This window comes from Hemitrygon akajei, chromosome 3 (genome assembly GCF_048418815.1).
Source record: "Hemitrygon akajei chromosome 3, sHemAka1.3, whole genome shotgun sequence".
In the NCBI taxonomy this organism is placed as follows: Eukaryota; Metazoa; Chordata; class Chondrichthyes; order Myliobatiformes; family Dasyatidae; genus Hemitrygon; species Hemitrygon akajei.
This window is the reverse complement of record NC_133126.1, coordinates 92,967,593-92,990,215: the sequence shown is the minus strand read 5'-3', so window position 1 is coordinate 92,990,215 and position 22,623 is coordinate 92,967,593. Positions and strand designations below refer to the sequence as shown.

The window sequence follows — 22,623 nt, the reverse complement described above, 5'->3', positions numbered from 1 at the left end:
TGATAGCAGGAGTCAGATTTCCAAGACTTCTGTTTTCATGTTGGTAAATCAGCACGGCAAATGTGTTTAGGAATGTGAAATGGTAAACCATCAATGTTCTAGTAATGCCTGAAAGACACCGGCTCCCTGCTGTGACACTTGACAACAGAGCCTGGAGCAGGGCGATGCGGAACTTATGTTGGAGCTCCGGCGGTTCCGGGGGGTGGGGGGCGCGGGAGGACTCTTTATTCGGCAGAACAAAGGAGGCCGTTCCGTTTTGCCCGCCGCCGCGCGGTACTTCGGCGATGACACGACCGGGGGAAAGGGCGAGCCGGGCGGCAGAAATACCACAGTGACCTTTAGAGATCGGAGCCGCCGGTTCCTGTCAGGGGATGTCCGAGTGATGAAGGCGCTGACGGTTGTCGCTTGCCAGCACGAGCGCGACCGTTAACTCGAGTGGCGTTGGTACCTTGGCGCAGGAGCGCGGGCGGCTCACGTGAGGAGGGGCAGGGCTTCCAGGGCAAGGACAGGTGTAGAGTTAGCGTCTTCATCCCTGTTCCAGCTGTATTTATCCCACCTGCACCACGTAGAGTAAACGATGAGATTCATAGAGAGTGGAATGAGCGAGGAGCTAATCATCTGTAAGCCCCGCATTAGTCTCGGGTTGGGCATAGGGGCAATGGCCGGTTTCGGTCTCATGTACCTGGCTTACACTAAGGGATGGGGAAGGAGGCACTTCCAGAAAAAACGGGAGTTTTCCTGGAGTGAACTGAAACATAGACGGTCGGCAGTACGGGGCCAAGAAGGTGAGCGATAAAGCTGAGTGGGTGTTGTTGGTGTGGCTATAATCATTTTGTGGTATAAATAAGCGTTCCTGCCCGCAAATAGTATCCACCTTGTTTGCATTCTATACTGTTAACCCATGCACTCTCTTCCCCATTTCAAGTTATTGTAGTTGATAATATCGGGGTTTCTCGCATCAAAATATTCAACAATTTCTCTTCAAATAGGGCACTTTCAACTCTACAAACATGTTCAATTGTTTTGTAATCCATTTAAAATATGAGCGGAAGGGAATATGGGGAACTGATTTAGTGAATATGTTTCAGCTACAAAAGGTAATTAGAATTTCCAGTACTGCCTGCAGTGCCCAAGGCCACAAATTGCAGAGAATCTAATAAGAGAGACTACAGATGCTGGAAATCTGGAACAACACACAAAATACTGGAGGAACTGAGCGGGACAGGCAGCAACATGAGGAGGAATTTCTTTAGCAGGGAGTGGTGAATCTGTGGAATTCATTGCCACAAATTGATGTGGAGGTATATTTAAAAAGGAGGTTTATAGATTATTGATTAGTAAGGGAGAAGGCAGGAGCATCTGGTTGAGAGAGGAAAATAAAGCAGCCATGGTTGAACAGGGGGAAGTAGAATCCATGGGCTACATGGCCTAATTCTATTCCTATGTCTTGCAGTCTATGGTTGTAGTATAGAGTGATATGAACAGTTGACACTTCAGGCTGAGACTCTTCATCAGGACTAGAAAGAAAGAACAGAAGCCAGAATGAAAAGGTGAGGGAGGGAAAAGTGCATGAGCTAGCGGGTGATATATGAATTTAAGTAAGAGCAGGAAGGTGTGAAGGGAATGGTGTGAAGTTGAGAAGTGACAGGTGGAAGAGGCAAAGGGCTGAAGAAGAAAGATGCTAGGAGAGGTTAGTAGGACAGGCAGCAACAAGATTGATGTGGACTTTGCACTTTATACTGACTATCCTTGCCAGAGATAGGGTAGGAAGAAGTGTAGTCAAGGAGTGAGGACATGTGCAGTTTTTCATTGACACTATTATGGCTATTGAATTTACTGAAAGCAAATCTCAGAATTGTATATGGTGACATGTATGTACTTTGATAATAAATTTACTTTGATCTTTAGTATCCTGTGAAATAAAAGGAAGGGAGTGTGGAAGCAGAGGGAGGAAGGAGTAGATGACAGGCAAGACATGGGGAGGGGAAAGAGAAGGGATAAAGGGGTAAAAGTGATGAAGGAAAGTAAAGTAGGTGATAGGAACAGAGGGAAGTGGTTGCCAGAAGTTGGAGAAATTGAGGTTGCTGTCGGATTGGCGATTACCAAGATGGAATATGAGGTGTTACTCCTCCAATTTGAACCGGTGTCTACATAGCAGTAGAAGAGGCCTTAGGCAGACATGTATTAATTTGGGAATGCGAAGAGGAATTAAAATAGCAGACTCAAGAGGTTCTGGCTGTTACATTGGACAGAGGGAAGGTATTTGATGGTGCACTCCCATGATGCTTTCTCCCACCCTGTGTTGGCAGTATAGAGGAGGTTGCACCTGGAGCACAGATACAATAAATGACTCTGGATTCACATGTGAAGTGGTGCCTTAGCTAGAATAATGCATAATTGTTTAGGGCTCTGAATGGTTGTAAGGGAAGAGGTGCAGAAACAGGTTTAATGCAGAGCCATATCATTAGTATGTAATATGAAAAATAGTAGGCTTTTGTTCAGCACCACTAGTTAGCGGCAGTCAACCAGAAAAGCACAACTTTATTCCCACTCTCAGCCAATCTGATGTCCATGCTAGTATCTTTCCTGTAATACCATAGGCCCTTATCTTGCTTGGCAGTATCATGTTGGCATCTTGTCAAAGGCCTTCTGAAAATCCAAGTAAACAGCATACACTGACTCTCCTTTGACTATCATTGCAAGAGACAGGGTAGGAAGAAGATGGTACCTGAATCAATGGGGTTGTAAAATAAGTGGGTAGATAACCTGTCTTTGGAGATGGAGACAAATGAAGATGGGGGAGAGAGTTATTGGAGATAGACCAAGTAAATTTGAGGGCAGGGTGGAAGCTGGTGGTGAAGTTTATGAAATTGATGAGCTCTACATGAGTGCAGAAAGCAGCACCAATGTAATCTTCACTAGTAGAGAAAGAGTTGGGGAGCATTACCAGTGTTGGAATGTGGATTGTTCCACGCAACTGACAAAAAGGCATGGGCATAGATGGGGCTTGTGGCTAACCTTTTGGTTTGGAAAAAGTAGGAGGAGCCAAAAGAAAAGCTGCAAGTGTGTGTGGCAGTTCTGCCAGAAGGAAGAGGGTGGGGTGGAGGGGAGCTGGTTTGGTGTGTTGTCTTGAAAGAGGTGGAGAACCTTGAGGCCTTCCTAATGGGGCATTGAAGATACAGGGGCTAGATGTCTGTGGTGAAAGTGAGGTGGTCAGGGGTGGGGAACTGAATGTTAATGAAATGGTGGAGACCATGCGAAGTGTCATAGATGTAGGTGGGAATCGACTGAATCAAGGAGGACAAAAAGAAGTTGAGATAATTAAAGTAATGAATGCAGCACAATCCATCACGTAAAGCAGCTCCCCTTGCATTGACTCCATCTGTACTTCCTGATGCCTTGGGAGAGCAGCAAACATTATCAAGGATCCCACTCCAGTCATTCTTACTACTTTGATATAAAAGTCTGAAAGCATATAGAAGAGACTTTAGGACACTTAACCTGCTGTTATCAGGCTCTGAACTTGCCTCTCATGCACTTGTTCTCACAATCTACCTGGTTGTGGCTCTTGTACTTTATTTGTTTATGTATACTTTCTTTGTAACTGCAATATATGTTCTGCATTCTATTTCTTTACTGCCTCAATGTGCTTATGTATGGCATCATCTAGATGGATAGATGCATAGTTTCTCCCTGTACCTCTACACATAATGTACTTTAGTGTTCCATACAGTACTTGCTTGTGCATAATTCTCTGAATAAATATAAATCTTCCAAATTAACTCACCACCTCACTTCTCACTCTGGACTAAATGGCAAGCTGATAACTGATTCTGCAGCATTGTTTTACAAAAACATGACTTTTTTAAATTAGTGCTTGAAAAATTTCTAATTTATTCTCTTCATACCTGTGATGTAATCATTAAGTTATGTCATTGATCCTGATAGAATATTAATAAAGTAGACAACCCAATTTTCAAACTTCAGTTGATTTCCTTTTAACTTACAACTACTTGAAAGATGCTATTATGTATCATATAAACAAGATCTAGTCAGCAAGTTGAAGAGCTAGTGATAATGTCACTTATTTAATATTTGTAGGGATATATTCAATTAGGGATACAAAAAAGTATACCTGATCTTACATATAACACTACCTTATGTGTTTTAAAGCAAAAGAGTGAATAATTTGAAATGTGCTCTTGGTCTGCAAGGAGCTTTGGAAAATCCTTCAAATGTCAATTTAGTAATGACAAGATAATGTACTTGAAGGTGCAGAATGAGAAATATATTTGGATCTAGTGCGTCATGGGTTCTTATGTACATACATCAAAAAGGCCTTCATTAATTTTGCTGCATTATCAGAGGTATTCCACTGACATTTTTGGCTTAAGTTATATTGTATATTACGGTTACTGTAGTGAGCTTAAAGGAAGTGGGGAAAGAAAAGCAAAAATGCATCTTAACCTTGGCTGCAAAAGGCAATTTGGAGTACACTGACCATAATCTTTTAATGCTTGTTAGATAAGGTGCTGGTGCTAGGAGGTGGATAAGGACTGGTAGTAAATACTGCTTCCTTGGTTTATGGGAAAAGGGTCTAAAGATAAGCACAACAACTTTAAGCCATTTAGTTTCAGAATCAAAATTGGATTTATTATCACTGACATGTTATAAAATTTGTTGTTTTGCTGCAGCAGTACAGTATAATACTTAAAATACACTGTCAGGATAAGACATGCACACATAAATAGTGAGTTAGTATTCATGTGTTCTTTGTGTTCAAAAATCTGATAGTGGAGGGAAAGAAGCTGTTCCTGAAACTTCAAGTGTGCCTACATGTTCCTGTACCACCTCTGAGTGTAGTAATAAGAAAAAGAAACGTTCTCGGTCCTTAATGATGGATACTACCTTTTAAAGGCATTGTCTTTTGAAGATGTCCTTGTAGTACCCATGACAGGGCTGACTGAGTTTACAGCTTTCCACAGTGCTTTCTGATCCTGTGCAATGCCCCCTCCATACCAGATGGTGAAGCAACCAGTTAGAATGCTCTCCACAGTACATCTGTAGAAATTTGCTCTTGTCATTGGTGACATACCAAATCTCCTTAAACTCCTAATGAAATATAGTCTCTGGTGTGCTTTCTTCATAATGCATCAATATGTTGGGCCCAGGATAGATCTTCAGAGATGTTGACACCCAGGAACTTGAAACTGCTCATCCTTCCATTGCTGGTACTCAGAGGACTAGTGTGTGTGTTCCCTCAACCTCCCTTTCCTGAAGTCCACAATCAATTCCTTGGTCTTACTGATGTTGAGCGCGTTTGTTGTGTGACATCACTAAATCAACCAATCTATCTCACTCCTGTATGCCTCCTCATCGCCATCTGAGATTCTGCCAACAATTGTGTGACTGGCAAATTTATAGATGGCAAAACTTTCTAAAGACATACAAAATTCAGGACATAATTGGGAAGGAAAAATAATTAATTAAAGCAAGCTGTTTCAGCTTTAAGGAAAAAGTAATTAAACACAATTTGATAGAATTTTTGATAAGCTTAGTTGATGTGATGTTCATAGTCTTTCAAAGAGTTTTTGATATGTTGTCACATCAGCAAAATTGAAGCATTTGGATGAAAGGAATATTGATAGCATGAATAGAAAGTTGGCTAAACAGTGGGCAATGGATATTATGTATGTTTCATTTTTGAACTGGAGCGAATTAAAAAGAGGATGGAGCCAGAGATAGATGTAAGAACTAATGTGTGATAAAGAATACTATTCTAAAAGGGGTTTGGGGCAGAGAGATTGAGGCTATTGGGTTCACAGTTATCGAAAGAGGTAGGATAAATTGAGGAAGCTGTTTATCAGGCATATACTGGATTTTATCAATAGAAACAGAGAGTATAAAAACAAGGTGGTCATGCCAAACCATTATAAAACACACATTCGGCTGCAACTGGAACAATTTTGGTCACCTCATTATAGGAACGATATGAAGGCATTAGCAAGGAGCCAGAAAGAATTGCAAGAATCGTTCCTGCAATTAAGGACTATAGTCACAAGTATTAATTAGAGTCTGGGCCTGTTTTCCTTAAAGAAATGAAGGCTGAGGAGAAATTTGATCAAAGTATATACAATAATATGTGAGGTCTAGGCAAAGTGAACATTGAGTGGCCAGAGGAGAGTTGGGGACTGTGGTCATAGGTATAAAGGAAAAAGAAGAATAACTTAATGGAAAAACTTTTTAATACACTGTGCGGTTAGAATCTGGAATGTACTGTATGCAGATATGTTGCAGCCAAGTTCAAAGTCAGAGTCAAGTTTTCATTGTTTACAGGTACAATGAAAATCCTACTTGTGACAACACCACAGGCACATAGCATAATAAAGCAGCATTCACAAGAAAAATACAAATTTTACAAGAAAACACACCCACAAAATGCTGGAGGAACTCAGCAGGCCAGGCAGCATCTATGGAAAAGAGTATCAGTTAACACTGGCTCAAGACCCTTCATCAGGTCTGGAGAAAAAGACGAGAAGTCAGAGTAAGAAGGTGGAGCGAGGGGAGTAAGAAATGCAAGGTAGTAGGTTATAAGTGAAACTGGGAGGGTGAAGTAAAGAGCTACGAAGTTGATTAGTGAAAAAGATAAAGGGTTGGAGAAGAGGGAATCTGATAGGAGAGGGCAGAAGGTCATGGAAGAAAGGGAAGGGGAGGAGCACCAGAGGGAGGTGATTGGTAGGTAAGGAGATAAGGTAACAGAGGGAAACGGGGAATAGTTAGTGGGGGGGGGGGGGGACATTATCGGAAGTTTGAGATATCAATGTACATCCCATCAGGATGGAGGCTATGCAGCCAGAATATAAGGTATTGCTCCTCCAACCTGAGAGTGGGCTCATTGTGGCAGTAGAAGAGGTCATTGACTGACATGTCGGAATGGGAAGTGCAATTTAAATGGGTGGCCACTGGGAGATCCCACTTTTTTTGACGGGCAGAGTGTAGGTGCTCAGCGAAACAGTCTCCCAATCTATATCAGTCTAACCAATATACAAGAGGCCACAGCGGGAGCACCGGATACAGTAGAGGACCCCAACAGACTCGGTGGTGAAGTGTTGCCTCACCTGGAAGGACTGTTTAGGGCCCTGAATGGTAGTAAGGGAGGAGGTGTAGCACTAGTTCCGCTTGCAAGGATAGGTGCCAGGAGGGAGATCAGTGGGGAGGGACAAATAAATAAGGGAGATGCGTAGGGAGCTTTCCAGGCAGAAAGCAAAGTGGGGGAGGGAAAGATGTGCTTGGTGGTGGGATCCTGTTGGAGTTGGCAGAAGTTATGGAGAATTTTGTGCTGGAATTGGAGGCTGGTTGGGTGGCAGGAGAATGGGGTAAGGGCAGACTTGCGCAAAATGGAAGAGATGCGGTTGAGCGTAACGTTGATGGTGGAGGAAGGGAAGCCCTTTTCTTTGAAGGAGGAAGACATCTTGGTTCTGGATCTCCCCATGGCCACCCATTTTAATTCTCCTTTCCATTCCCATTCTGACATGCCAGTGAATAGCCTCTACTGCTACAATAAGTCCACGGTTAGGCTGGAAGAGCAACACCTTGTGTTCTGTCTTGGTAGTCTCCAATCTGATGGCATGAACACAGATTTCCTGAACTTCCAGTATTGCACCCCCCCCCCCCCCAGTTGCACTGGCAGCTCATTCCACACAATCTTGATGCTCTGAGTGAAGAAGTTTCCCCTTGTGTTCCCCTTAAACATTGCACCTTTTGCCCTTAAACCATGACCTCGAGTTGGAGTCTCACACAACCTCAGTGGAAAATGCCTGCTTGAGTTTACCCTATCTATACTCCTAATAATTTTGTGTACCTCTATCAAAACTCCCCTCAGTCTTCTATATTTCAAATAATAAAGTCCTAACCTATTCAATTTCTCCTCATAGCTCAGGTACAACAGTCCTAGCAACATACTTGTAAATTTTCTCTGTATTCTTTCAAATCTATTTACATCTTTCCTGTAAATAGGTGACCAAAACTGCACATAATACTCCACATTAGGTCTCACCAATTTTTATACAACTTCAACATAACATCTCATTTCCTGTACTCATTATTTTTATTTATGAAGGCCAATGTGCCAAAAACTGATTTTAAGCCCCAATCTGCCTGTGTTGCTACTTTCAATGAATTATAGACTTGTATTCCCTAATCCCTTTGTTCTACTGCACTCCTTAGTGCCCTACAGTTCACTGTATATGACCTACCCTGGTTGATCCAATCGAAGTGCAACACCTCACACTCGTCTGTATTAAATTCCATTTGCCATTATCAGCTCATTTTTCCAGCTCATCTAGATCCCATTGCAAGCTCTGCTAGTCTTTGCTATCCACTACACCCCACTCTTAGTGTCACTCACAAATTTGCCGATCCAGTTAGCCAGCACCAATCCCTGCGGTACTCCACTACTCACAGCCTCCGTCCAAAGAGGCAGCCATCTACTGCTGCTCTCTGGCTTCTCCCACAAAGCCAATATCTAATCCAATTTACTACATCATGTTGAAAGTCAAGCAAATAAACCTTCTTGACCAACCTCCCATGCAGGACCTTATCAAATGTCTTGCTCAAGTCCATGTAGACAACATCCACTGCCTTGCCTTCATCACCTTTCCTGGTTACTTCCTCAAAACTCTATAAGATTGGTTAGATATGACCTACCACTCTCAAAGGTATGCTGGCTATCCCTAACCAGTTCCTGTCCATCCAAATACTCATATATGGTTCCTTAGAATGCCTTCCATTAACTTTCCCACTACTGATGTTAGGTCTGATTTATTTTTAGAGCTTTTCTTAAACAGTGGAACAACGTTAGTCTCCAATCCTCTAGTACCTCATCTGTTGCTAAGAATTATTTAAATATCTCTGCTAGGGCCTCTGCAATTTCTGCACACTTCCCACAGGGTCTAAGGGACAGCTTATCATGCTCTGGGGATTTGTCTACCTTAATTTGTCTATAGACAGCAAACACCTCCTTGTCTATAATCTGCTTAGGGTCCATGACCTTGCTACTGCTTTGCCGCACTACTGAAGATTCTGTGTCTGTCTCCTGAGTAAATACTGATGCAAAAAATCTATTTAAGATCTCCTTCACCTTATCTGCTAGAGCAACCTCATCATGTGTTTTAGCCCCCCTGCAAGTGTTCTCTTGCATTTCTTGTATTCCATAAGTACCTCATTTGTTCCTACCTGCCTATACCTGCTGTGCACCTCCTTTTTTTCCTTAACCAGAGCTTCAATATCACTTGAACACCAAGGTTCCCTAAATCTGTTATCTTTATGTTTGTAAGAGTCTGTCTAAATGTCTTTTAAAGTAATAATTGTATTTTATTCCACCACCTCTTCTGACAATGCATTCCAGATACCAGCCACTCTTTTTAAAAAAACTTATCACTCAGATCTTTAAACACCTTCCTTTCACCTTAAACTTTAAAGTTTGAAGTATTTTATCTTGAGATTCATTTTCTTCTAGGTATTTACAGGAAAAAAGAGATACAACACAATTTTACTGAAAAACTATACATAAACAGACTAGCAAACAACTAATATGCAAACAAGGCGAACTGTAAGTAAAAATAATACTGAGAACATGAGTTGTAGCAGAGTCATTGAAAGTGAATCTATAGGCCATAGATTCAGTTCAAAGTATTGGTGAAACAAATTATCCATGGTGGTTCAGGAGTCTAATGGTTATAGGGTAATAACTGTCCTAAATCTAGTGATGTGGGACCTAAAGTGAGAAGAGGGCATGGCCTTGATTGTGGGGGTCTTTGATCAATGCATTCTTGTGGCATTGTTCCACATAAATGTACTCAGTGGTGAGGAGGGTTTTGCGTGTAATGGAGTGGGCTATATCCACCACTTTTTGTAGTCCTTTCTGTTGCTGGGCATTGGTGTTTTCATACCAGGCTGTGATGCAAACAGGATTTTCTCCACTGTGCATCAATAAACGTTTGTCAAAGTTTTTGATGGCATGCCGAATCTATGCAAACTTCTAAGAAAGTTGAAGTGCCTTCTTTGTGATAGTCCCAGGACAGATCTTCTGATATGTAAATGCTAAGTAAATTAAAGCTTCTGACCCTCTCTACCTCTGTTCCCCTAATGAGGACTGCCTTGTGGGCCTTGGGCTTTTTCCTCCTGTAGTTGATAATCAGCTCTTTGGTTTTGCTGATGTTGAGTGATAGGTTGTAGTTCAGGCACCACTTAACCAGATTTTCAGTCTCCTTGGCCACACGATCGTACATATAAAGTGAGTAGAACAGGGCTAAGCAGGCAGCCCTGTGGTGCGCCTGTACTAATGGTGAGAATGGAAGAGTCTACTTATGCGGAAATCAAGGGTCCAGTTTTACAGGAAGGTAGCGAGGCCCAAGTCTTGGAGCTTATGTTGAATACTGAGCTGCAGTCAATGAAGAGCATCTTGACATATCCTTTATTGTCTAAGTGTTCCAAAGTTGAGTAAAGAGCCAATGAAATGATATTTATTGTTGTCCTGTTGTGATTGTAGATAAATTGAAGCAGTTCCAGGTCACTCCTAAGGCAGGAGTTTATTTGCTTCATGACCAACCTCTCTAGGCACTTCATTATGGTAGATATAAGTGCTACTGGACAATAGCCGTCGAGGCAGATTAGCACATTCTTCTTTGGCACATGTATGATTGATGCTTGTTTGAAGTAGATGGTGATTAAGGGAGATTAGCTTTATTTGTCATGTGTACATCAAATCATACAGTACAATGAATTGATTTACGTCAACAAACCAACACAGTCTGAGGATTAGGTTGGGAGCAGCACACAAGTGTCAGCACACTTTAAGGTGCAAACATAGCATGCCCTGGACTCACTAACCCAAACCTTTGTCTTTGGAATGTGAGAGGAACACCTGGAGGAAGCACACATGGTCATGGGGAGAATGTATAATCTTTTTGCAGACAGCAGTGGGAATTGAACTCCAATCAATGTAATGGCACTGTAAAGTGATTACACTAAGTGCTATACTACCATGCTGCCTCAGGTTGCCAAAGTGAGAGGTTGAAGATGTCCATAAACCAGACAGTCAATTAGCATAGGTCTGCAATACTTGGCAGTGTTTGCCATCTGGGCTAGATGCCTTCTGTGGATTCACCCTCATGAAGGATGCTGTCATGTCAGCCTCAGAAAATGGGTTTGTTGGGGGCTGTGGGAATTCATAAATGTACTTCTATGTCTTATCAATCATAAAAGGCATTGAACCTATCTGGGAGCAAAATCTCATTGCTATTTACACTTTTTCTCCATTTGCAATGGACCTGTCCGTTATTTCATCCTCCGTCAGATCCATGCTTGCAATCGCCATTTCTTTGACTTTATCACGTCCTGCAAGGATCGCAAGATCTTCCATCTGCAGACCCCAGAGCATGGTCTTCATATCGCGTCTCCGGTCCCAGCCGTCGATCTCAGCTGCCCCAGCAACCCAGGGCATATTCAAAATCTGGATTCCAGCACCATCACCACGTGTTCCAACAGCCATGGATTCACGCCGGCCGTCGATCTCGGCTGCCCCAGCAACCCAGGGCATATTCAAAATCGGGATTCCAGCACCATCACCACGTGTTCCAATGGCCATGGATTAGCCTCGGCCGTCGATCTCGGCTGCCCCAACAACCCAGAGCATATTGAAAACCCAGACTCCAGCGCCATCACCGCGTGTTCCAACGGCCATGGACAGCTTCAAAGCGATTGCACAACCACCAACTGCGACTCCAGCCTTGAACTCCAGGCCGGGTCTTCACATGCTGCAATTGTGACTCCCATCTCCCCTTCCCCCACCACCACTATGCAATCCCCTCTCCCTCAGATCCCATCGTCAGCTCCTGGGCCCTCAGAGGCTCCATCTTCCTCTCACCCCAACCCTTCCCTCTCCACTGACACTACCAGCCTCTCTCCCCCCTCTGACCCCATCTCTCATCCGTGTCGGGTCTTTACCATTCCCTCCGACCTTCAACTCTGAGGCAGAGCGCTCTGTCCTCAGTAAGGGCTTCAGCTTTGTCCTCCTTCGCCCACACCTCAGAGAGTTCCGCGTACGCCATGACGCTGAACTCTTCTTCTGCCAGCTCCGTCTCTGAGCTTACTTCTTTGACAAGGACTCTCCTACCCCCACCGATGACCCCCTTCTCCCGTCTTCAACCCTCCTCCTCTTCATGGACACCCCGCTCTGGTCTTCTGCCTGCTCTGGATCTCTTTATTGCTAATTGCCGATGGGACATCAACCGTCTCGACTTCACCACACCGTGTTCCAATTCCAACCTCACTCCTTCCAAACGCTCTGCTCTCCGCTCCCTCCGCACCAATCCCAACCTCACTATAAAACCTGCTGATAACTGGGGAGCTGTTGTTGTCTGGCGTACTGACTACCTGGCCGAGGCACAGCGACAACTCTCTGATACCTTCTCTTATTTACCCCTTGATCATGACCCCACTAAGGAGCACCAGGCCATTGTCTCCTATACCATCACCAACCTTATCAGCTCTGGGGATTTCCCATCCACTGCCACAAACCTCATCGTTCCCACACCGCGCACTTCCCGTTTCTACCTCCTACCCAAGATCAACAAACCTGCCTGTCCAGGTAGACCTATTGTCTCAGCTTGCTGCTGCCCCACTGAACTTATTTCTGCATACCTTGACACTGTCTTATCCCCACTTGTTCAATCTCTTCCCACCTATGTTCGTGACACTTCTCACGCTTTGAATTTTTTCAATGATTTTAAGTTCCCTGGCCCCCACCACCTTATTTTCACCATGGACGTCCAGTCCCTATATTCCTCCATCCCCCACCGAGATGGTCTCGAAGCTCTTCACTTTTTTTTGGATTCCAGACCTAACCAATTCCCCTCTACCACCACTCTCCTCCATCTAGCGGAATTAGTTCTTACTCTCAATAATTTCTCCTTTGGCTCCTCCCACTTCCTCCAAACCAAGGGTGTAGCCATGGGCACCCGTATGGGTCCCAGTTATGCCTGCCTTTTTGTTGGCTTTGTGGAACAGTGCACGTTCCAAGTCTATACGGGTATCCGTCCCCCTCTTTTCCTTCGCTACATAGACGACTGCATTGGCGTTGCCTCCTGCATGCATGCTGAGCTTGTTGACTTCATTAACTTTGCCTCCAACTTTCACCCAGCCCTCAAATTTACCTGGTCCATTTCCGACACCTCCCTCCCCTTTCTTGAATTTTTCTGTCTCCATCTCTGGAGACGGCCTATCTACTGATATCTACTATAAGCCTACAGACTCTCACAGCTACCTGGACTATTCCTCTTCCCACCCTGTCTCTTGCAAAAATGCTATCCCCTTCTCACAATTCCTACGTCTCCGCTGCATCTGCTTTCAGGATGAGGCTTTTCATTCCAGGGTGAAGGAGATGTCTTCCTTTTTTAAACAAAGGGGCTTCCCTTCATCCACCATCAACTCTGCTCTCAAATGAATCTCCCTCATTTCCCGCACATCTGCCCTCACCCCACTCGGGATAGGGTTCCCCTTGTCCTTACCTACCACCCCACCAGCCTCCAGGTCCAACGTATAATTCTCATTCTCTGTAACTTCCGCCACCTCAAACGTGATCTCACTACCGAGCACATTTTTCCCTTCTCCCCCCCCCTTCTGCTTTTCGCAGGGATCGCTCCCTACGCGACTCCCTTGTCCACTCGACCCCCCCATCCCTTCCCACCGATCTCCCTCCTGGCACTTATCCTTGTAAACGGAACAAGTGGTACACCTGCCCTTACACTTCCTCCCTCACCACCATTCAGGGCCCCAGACAGTCCTTCCAGGTGAGGCGACACTTCACCTGTGAGTCGGCTGGTGTGGTATACTGCGTCTGGTGCTCCCGGTGTGGCCTTTTATATATTGGTGAGACCCGACGCAGACTGGGAGACCGTTTCGCTGAACACCTACGCTCGGTCCGCCAGAAAAAGTGGGATCTCCCAGTGGCCACACATTTTAATTCCACGTCCAATTCCCATTCTGATATGTCTATCCATGGCCTCCTCTATTGTCAAAATGAATCCAAACTCAGGTTGGAGGAACAACACCTTATATACCGGCTGGGTAGCCTCCAACCTGATGGCATGAACATTGACTTCTCTAACTTCTGTTAATGCCCCTCCTCCCCTTCTTACCCCATCCCTGACATATTTAGTTGTTTGCCTGTTCTCCATCTCCCTCTGGTGTTCCCCCACTCCTCCTTTCTTTCTCCCGAGGCCTCCTGTCCCATGATCCTTTCCCTTCTCCAGTTCTGTATCACTTTCGCCAATCAGCCTTTCGCCTTTCCAGCTCTTAGCTTTATCCCACCCCTTCCAGTCTTCTCCTATCATTTCACATTTTCCCCTCCCCCCACTACTTTCAAATCTCTTACTATCTTTCGATTAGTCCTGACAAAGGGTCTCGGCCCGAAACATCAACAGCGCTTCTCCCTATAGATGCTGCCTGGCCTGCTGTGTTCCACCAGCATTTTGTGTGTGTTGTTTGAATTTCCAGCATCTGCAGATTTCCTCGTGTTCGCTATTTATGTTGTTTGGTTTTGCTTTGTAGGAGGTGATGGCATTCAAGCCTTCCCTCAGTTGTCAAGCATCCCTCTGTGATTCAGGTTTAGTCCAGAATTATCACTTTGCACCTGAAATGACCTTCTGGAGGTCGTTCTGGAGTGTAGCTCTTGTACTTTCCCTGATCACCAGCCTTAAACACCACCAATCTAGCCCTCAGCAGTTTGCAAATCTCTTGATTCATCCAGAGCTTCTGCTTGGGAAGACTGAATGGCTTTGTGGGGATGCTTGTCCACGAGTACCTTTATAAATCAGTAGCAACAGTGGCATATTCAATCAAGCCCTCTGAGTTCTTGCACATAGCCCAGTCTACCAACTCAAAACAGTCTCATAGTCATCAGTTTTTGATAACCCTTTCAGTGAAAAAGATTTTGTCTGTCAACTATTTCTATGCGTTTCATAAGGTTATATGTTCCTCTCATGATCCTATCAGTTCACCCTTCAACTTCCTTCATTCCAGAGAAACCAAGCTATCCTTTCTAATCTCTCCCCACAACTAAAATCCTCCAAACTGGTTAACATCCCAGTGAATCTCCTCTGCACTCTCTCCAGCATGTGATAAATGTTGGCCATGACACTGAGGTGAACTCTGCTTTGCTGTGAAATATTGCTGTCTTCTTTGAAATATTATTTTAACATTGATAAGAGGGAAAGAAAAAGCCTGAATTGAATTCCAACTGCTGTACTTTTGACAGAGTAGTATTCTTTCAGTAATCAACTATAATATCAATTCAGACTTTATGCCAAAACTTGTGTATGAATTGATCTCATAGCCTACTCAGGTGAGAGTATTACTATCTAAGCTGTATTTAAAATTGTTATGAAGAATAATTAAAGAGGTTTATACATTTCTTTGACAAATGCAAAGCTCTTATTAGGTAAATGACCACACAAATTTTAGTTAATTCAAGACTCACAATTTATTGTATTAAGGCAAGTAGCGCATAAATTATGTTGACCCTGGGCCAGTGACTTGGGTTCCTGAATACTATTGTTTCTTTTGTACTAATACTTACCCGGACTACTCTCCTCTCCTCTCCAATTTATAACACCAAAATAGGAATTTCCTATTGAATCTTTCTTCTTCCTGCCCAAGGCATGAGGGTATTCCTTGCAATAGGTAGGCTCTGGAGCTTTCACTGCTGTACATCTGAAATCCTTCATCTCTTTTCTCTTTTATTAGCTCTGCATGGTTATATTTCAATTCTCTTGATTCTAGTTTATCTAGTGAGTCTGTGTTCACTTTCATTCACTTTGGCCCAAGGCTACAGATTCCTTCATTGCTCTTCTCACTAATAAGGATTTGCCTTTGTTAAACATAAGAAATTCTGCAGATGTTAGAAATCCAAAGCAACTTGCACAAAATGCTAAGGAATTCAGCAGGTCAAACAGCCTCTATGGAAATGGACAAACAGTTGTAATTTAAGGCTGAAACCTGGAGGGGGGGGGGGAATGGCACCAGAGGGAGCTGATAGGCAAGTTAGAAGAGGTAAGAGGCCAGAGTGGGGAATAGAAGAAGAGGGGTGTGGGATGGAGTTTTTTTTTTACCAGAAGGAGAAATCGATATGCCATTGGGTTGGAGGTTACCCACGATGATGGTGGCCTCATTGTGTCACAAGAGGAGACCATGGACCGACACGTCGGAAGGGAATCATAATTCCAATGTTGGGCCACTGGGAAGTACTACTTTTGGTAGATGGAGTGGAGGTGCTCAATGAAGCAATTTCCTCAATTTATGATGGTCTCACTGATGTAGAAGAGGCCTAATCAGATACAATAGGTGACCTCAGGAGATTTGCAGGTGAAGTATTCCCTCACCTGGAAGGACTGATTGGGCCTCTGAATTGAGGTGAGGGAGGTGTAGTACTTTGGCTGCTTGCAGGGATAAGTGCTGAGAGGAAGATTAGTGGGGAGGGATGACTAGACAAGGAAATCATGGAGGGAGTGATTCTGCAGAAGGTGGGGGAGGTAAAGATGTGTTTAGTGGTAGGATCCTTTTGGAGACAGCGGATTTGCAAAGAATGATGTGTTGGAAGCAGAGGTTCTTGGTAGGTTAGGGCGATTAAGATGGTAGGACGATGGGGTGAGTGTGGATGTCTAGGGAAAGAAAGCCTCATTCTGGGAACAAATGTAGCAGAGATGAAGGAACTGAGAAAAGGGAATAGTATTTTTACAGGATACCTGGTGGGAAGAGGTATAGTCAAGATAGCCGTGGGAATCATTACGTCTGTAAAAAGATGTTGGTCAGCACTTTGTCTCCAGAGTTGAAGACAGAAATTGAGAAAGGGGAGGAAGGTGTCAGAAATGGACCGAGTAGATTTAAGGGTAGGTGGAAGTTGGAGGCAGAATTTAATGAAACTGGCAAACTCAGCATGAAGCAACACCAATGCAGTCATTAATATAGGGCAGGAAAAGTTTGAGAGCATTACTGGAATATGAACTGTTCTACATAGCCAACAAAAAGGCAGGTATAGCTGGGGCCCATGTGGGTGCCTCTTGAGTCTGGAATAAGTACGAGGAGCCGAAGGCAAAATGGTTTAGGGTGAGGGCCAGTTCTGCCCTATGGAAGAGGGAGGTGGTGGAGGAGGGAAACTGGTTAGTTCTTTTATTGAGAAAGAAGCAGAGAGCTTTAGGTCTTTATGGATGATAGAAGTGTTTAGGGACTGGACATCCATGGAGAAAATTGGCTAGAGCTAGGGAATTGAAAAATAATGAAGAGATTGAAAGTATGTGATGTGTCACAGATATAGTTGGGGAGGGGCTAATTCAATGGGGATAAAATGGAGTTGAGGTATGAGGACATGAGTTCAGTGTGGCAGGAGCAGGCAGAGACAATTGGCCTTGCCTGATTAGATTTGTATTGCCTTTAACATTCCTTGATTTTTCCTGAGTTGGTTCTTCATAAACCAGTTACAGCTAGATCAGCTCAGACAGAGCTCAGATTACTTCAGTTCAGACACAGGTTGCTCTTTCACAAGTCTGCAGGTTACCATTAGAGGTTTCATTATATATACTTTGTATTACTCTGATCTAGCCATTGCTGAGCAGGAACCAGTTCACAAAATGGTGATGTAGGAACAATCTCACAAAAAAATAGCTTCCATTTTTTCATCCACAAAGTTTTGTTTACTTCCTCTGACCTTGACTTGTTGCTTTTTGATGTTCTGCAGATTTTTAATTTCTTGGCAACCAAATGAAATGCATAAACCAATGTATTGACATCTATTAGGCTTGGCTTCAATGGTCTCCCTTCTTTCCAAAATAAGATCATTATCAAGAACTCAGCAGTGATGTCAAAGACAGATTCAGGCCTGTTGCTTCAATGTATCTTGAACATATATTGACGCTACACTGATATCTCATCCCAAATATCAGTGTTTTCCCATGAAAATGGTTGTAATCTACTTACTCAAACAATAACAATTGGATTCTTAGTCCTGATGCAGGATCTCAACCTGAAATGCCAATTTACATCTATTGCCTCCACAGATGCTGATTGAGCTGCTGAATTTTTCCAGTTTTCTGTTTTATGAGCCACTGGGCTCTAGACTTTATCCCTACTTTTCTAGAAACATGAATATCTGAACTGAATGTCAGAGGAAAGCCGAAACAGATTTGTCTTTATCAATGGTGTATTTGAAAGCTAATTGAGCAGAGCACCAGCCTCATCCTACGCTAACAGATTATATTTATGTTTATAGCCTTTAGCATAGGAAACAGCACAAAGGCATACCCTCAGGAGCATATAAATGGAAGAATGGTACAATGATTATGAAAGCAATTTGTGCAAAGCCTCACTTGGAAAAGGCCACCAATGATGCTGTAAAGGAAATTGATGCGCAAAAGCACAAAATTTCGGAAGATGTTGACAAAACATTCTGGAGATCTTTAAACAAGGCAGAATTTTTTGTCTTGTGTTTAAGCTCAGCTCTTTGGATTTGGATGAACCCAGATTTCCAGAGCGCAAAGGATAAGAGGCTAACTTGGAAAACTGGAATAGCTTGAACTATTTTTGTCAGTGGCAGAATTGACAGCTTTGATGGAATATGAGATCATTATATGAAATTGTTAATTAATGGGTTTAATAATGGGAAGGATGTGAGAAGAGAAGCTTTTCTCTGAGTTGGATAGGTGACCAATTGTGAATAATCTGATAATGTTATACAAAGAGAAGGATGAGTTTAGTGACTGAGTTTTTTTAAAATATGGAATCTGAAGGCAGTGGACTTGTAATTTATAATATTGGAAGACTGTAAAAAAACTGATGTGCATCAGGATATCAATATTGTAGTTCATGAGTTCACCAGGTTTACCTCAGGACAGTGCCTTTGGTGCAATCATTGTCAACTGGTTCAACATCAATAACATTACATCAGGTGCTATTGTGTGATTATTATGCAATATTAAGCTTCATCCAGAGACACTGATTCAAACTGATGCAGCTTGTATAGTCTAATAGTATAATTGTGGCACTTTAAATTCTAGGGATCATTTGTGACACAACATTTGATTATTTTCTTAAATTGCCATTAAAGTAAACACTCAGGAAAAAGGTAGGTGTACTAACATCAAGTAGATGTCACCTAAAATTCTTCATCAATTCATAATTATTTGCTTTTGGCAGCAGTCAATCTTCCTTTAATGTCATTCATCAACGTCGTGGAAACCTTGTCTCACATCATTATTATAACAAGTACCAAACTGGTTTAAAGTGAAAGTTTCATATCTCTAATAACCCAAGGCAATTATCAGTTAATAAGTAGAGTAATTCTACCATTAACCTCTGTGAAAGCTCAGTTTTGCTTTCAGACTTGTTAAGTTTAAAGCAGTGCACTCTCATTTGACTCTGATAGTTCAAGCTAAAAAAATGCTGACATTTACACCCATTGGTCTGAGGACTACTCTTGTGAAATTTCCATTTATACTTGTATGTAAAAACAGTGACATTTGAGATTTTTTTTAATAGCTAAAAACACTCAAACTTAATGGGCCAGTAAGTCAATGCAAATATTGTGTCATTAAATGAATATAAATCTTAGTTCTTTTGCAACTTAACATTGAATAAAAGATTAACAGCATATTAATGTTATTCAACCATTTACTTTTTTTTTGTTTAGTGAAGATGGAAAGACGAACAAAATTGGCAGATAATTACAGCAACAGTGAAGCACTGAAAGCACAGCAGCTAGAAATATGGGAACAGTTAGATGTAATACTTAAATGTGTGAGAGAACTAAAAGAAGAGGTGATTGAACTTTCGGAGTGCCTGAATGGGATGACAGATCAGATTGCCGACGATGTCAGGTAATTTTTTTTTGTTTTAAAAATTTCTCATGCACAATAACATTTGTATCTTGTACAACACACACAAATCGCTGGAGGAACTCAGCAGGTCAGGTCGCATCTATGGAAAAGAGTAAACAGTCCATGTTTCAGACGAGACCCTTCTTCAGAACCTAGCAGGAAGGGGAAAGATGCCTGAATAAAAAGTTGGGGAGAGGGGAAAGAGGCTAGCTGCAAGGTGATAGGTGAAGCCAGGTAGGTGGGAAAGGCCAAGGGCTGAAGAAAAAAGAATCTAATAGGTTCTCCATTCTGACCTTTTACTACTTCTCACTTGCCCGTTACTTTCCCTGGTCCCCTTCTCCTTCCTTTTCTCCTATTGAATTGACTTCATCTCTGTTTGAATGTGCAATGTGCAAATTATAGTAATTTGTAATGAACAGTATGTACAGCAAGATATACAACAGAACAGTTAATATAGCTTTGAAATGCAATTGTGTCAGCGTGAATTAATCAGTCTGGTGGCCTGGTGGAGGAAGCTGTCCTGGAGCCTGTTGGTCCCGGCTTTAATGCTACTGTACCATTTCCCAGATGATAGCAGCTAGAACAGTGGGTTGGGGTGATTTGGGTGCCCAATGATCCTTCAGGCCCTTTTTACGCATCTATTGGTGTAAATGTCCTGAATAGTGGGAAGTTCACGTCTACAGAGGTGCTTGGTTGTCCGCACCATTCTCTGCAGAGTCCTGCGACTGAGGGAAGTACAGTTCCCATACCAGGCAGTGATGCAGCCAGTCAGGATGCTCTCAATTGTGCCCCTGTAGGAAGTCCTTAGGATTTGGGGACTCATGACGCTTTTTTCACCACACAGCCAATATGTACAGACCAAGTGAGATCCTCGGTGATGTGTATACCAAGGAACTTGAAGCTGTTCACCCTCTCAACCCCAAATCCATTGATGTCAATAGGGGTGAGCCTATCTCTGTTCTTCCTGTAGTCCAGAACCAGCTCCTTTTTTTTTTTGCGACATTGAGGGAAAGGTTGTTTTCATGACATCACTGTGTCAGGATGATAACTTCTTCTGTGTAGGCTGCCTCGTTTTTATTTGAAATAAGGCCAATCAATGAAGTATCATCGCCGCCGTCATCGGTAGGTTGCATCTGGACTTTCCAGTTGGCGGATGATTTCCCTCTGCTGCTCTGACACATTGGGAAATCATGTATGTGGCAAGTTACAGCAGTGGTTTGCCTTTGCCTTCTGCCGGGTGAGTTTTTTTTTAAAGAGATCACCCAGCTCTTAACCCAGCACGAATGGAGAGCGTGCAAGGGAGCTGGCCGGATTCAAACTCGGGACCTCTCACCCTGAAGTCCAGTGCTGATGCCACTACGCCACCAGCCTGCTGATTTAATTAGCTGATTTGAGTTGTGGGTGGCAACAGTCATGGGTGTATAGAGAGTAAAGGTGGGGGCTTAGGACACAGTCCTGAGGGACTCTTGGACTCCTGTGTTGAGGGGCAAAGGTGAGGGAGCCCGTCTTGCCACCTGCTGGTGATCTGACAGGAAGTCCAGGATCCAGCTGCACAAGGCAGGGTGAAGGCTGAGGTCTCTGACCTTCTTGTTGAACCTGGAGGGAATTATGGTGTTGAATGCTGAACTGTAGCCCAAGAACAGCATTCTCACACATGCATCCCTCTTCTCCAGATGTGTAAGGACAGTGTGTAGAGCTGTGGTTATTGCATCATCTGTCGATTGGTTGTGTCGGTAGGCAAATTATAATGGGTCCAGTGCAGGTGATAGCATGCTGCAGATGTAATCCTTGACCAGCCTCTCAAAGCATTTGCTTATTATTGAGGTGAGTGCCACAGGACACCAGTTGTTCAGTTGGTCTTTTTAGGTACAGGGACAATGGTGGATGTTTTGAAGTGGGAGGCCACTCTACGCTGGATGAAGGAGAGATTAAAAATGTCTGCATATACACCTGCCGGTTGTGCCACATACATTCTGAGTACCCGCCCTCCTCTCAGATTATTTCTTCTCCAGTCCTTGACCTTTCCCACCCTCCTGGCTTCACCTATCACCTTCCAGGTAGCCTCATTCCCCTCCCCCCACCTTTTTATTCGGGCATATTCCCTTTTCCTTAGCTCTGAAGATGGGTTTCAGCCTGAAATGTTGATTATTTATTAATTTCTACAGATGCTGCCTGACCTGCTGAGTTCTCCTGGCATTTTGTGTGTGTTGCTTTGGATTTCCAGCATCTGCAGCCTTTCTTGTCTTTGTATCTTTTAGTTTTATATTTATTTATTTTTTACTTAGAAATACAGCATGGTAACAGGACTTTCTGGCCCAATGAACCTATGCTGCCCAATTATAATCATGTGACCAATTAACCTACTGACCTGGACTTCTTTGGAATGTAGGAGGAAATTGATGCATCTGGAGGAAACTACTCTGTCATAGGGAGAATTCACAAGCTCCTTACTGACAGTGACAGAACTGAATCAGGGTCACTGACACTGTAATAGCATTACGTTAACTGCCAGGCTTCTGTGCCATCCCTTTACATTTTACTGAATGAAAAAGGTGAACAAAGGGATAGACTTCAGAGCAGGAAAATTCAGTGTTTATGCCATTAGGCTGTAGGCTTCCCAAGCAGAATATGCTCTTCTAGTTCTTATATGGCCTTACCATGGTAGTGGAAGAACTGAAGACAGACATGAAAGGGAAGT

At 43.2% G+C, this 22,623-nt stretch overlaps 1 protein-coding gene across 2 annotated transcripts in view; it reads left to right on the top strand.

Moving 5' to 3' along the window:
- Positions 1 to 276: 276 nt before the first annotated feature.
- Positions 277 to 22,623, top strand: part of LOC140725205 (regulator of microtubule dynamics protein 3-like) — a 294,527-nt gene continuing 272,180 nt past the window's right edge. For both annotated transcript variants that reach the window (XM_073040345.1, XM_073040344.1), the window contains exons 1-2: positions 277 to 785; positions 19,739 to 19,925. In XM_073040345.1, the coding sequence (XP_072896446.1) occupies positions 578 to 785; positions 19,739 to 19,925 (395 nt within the window). In that variant the 5' untranslated portion in view covers positions 277 to 577. The remainder of the gene's footprint in view (positions 786 to 19,738; positions 19,926 to 22,623) is intronic.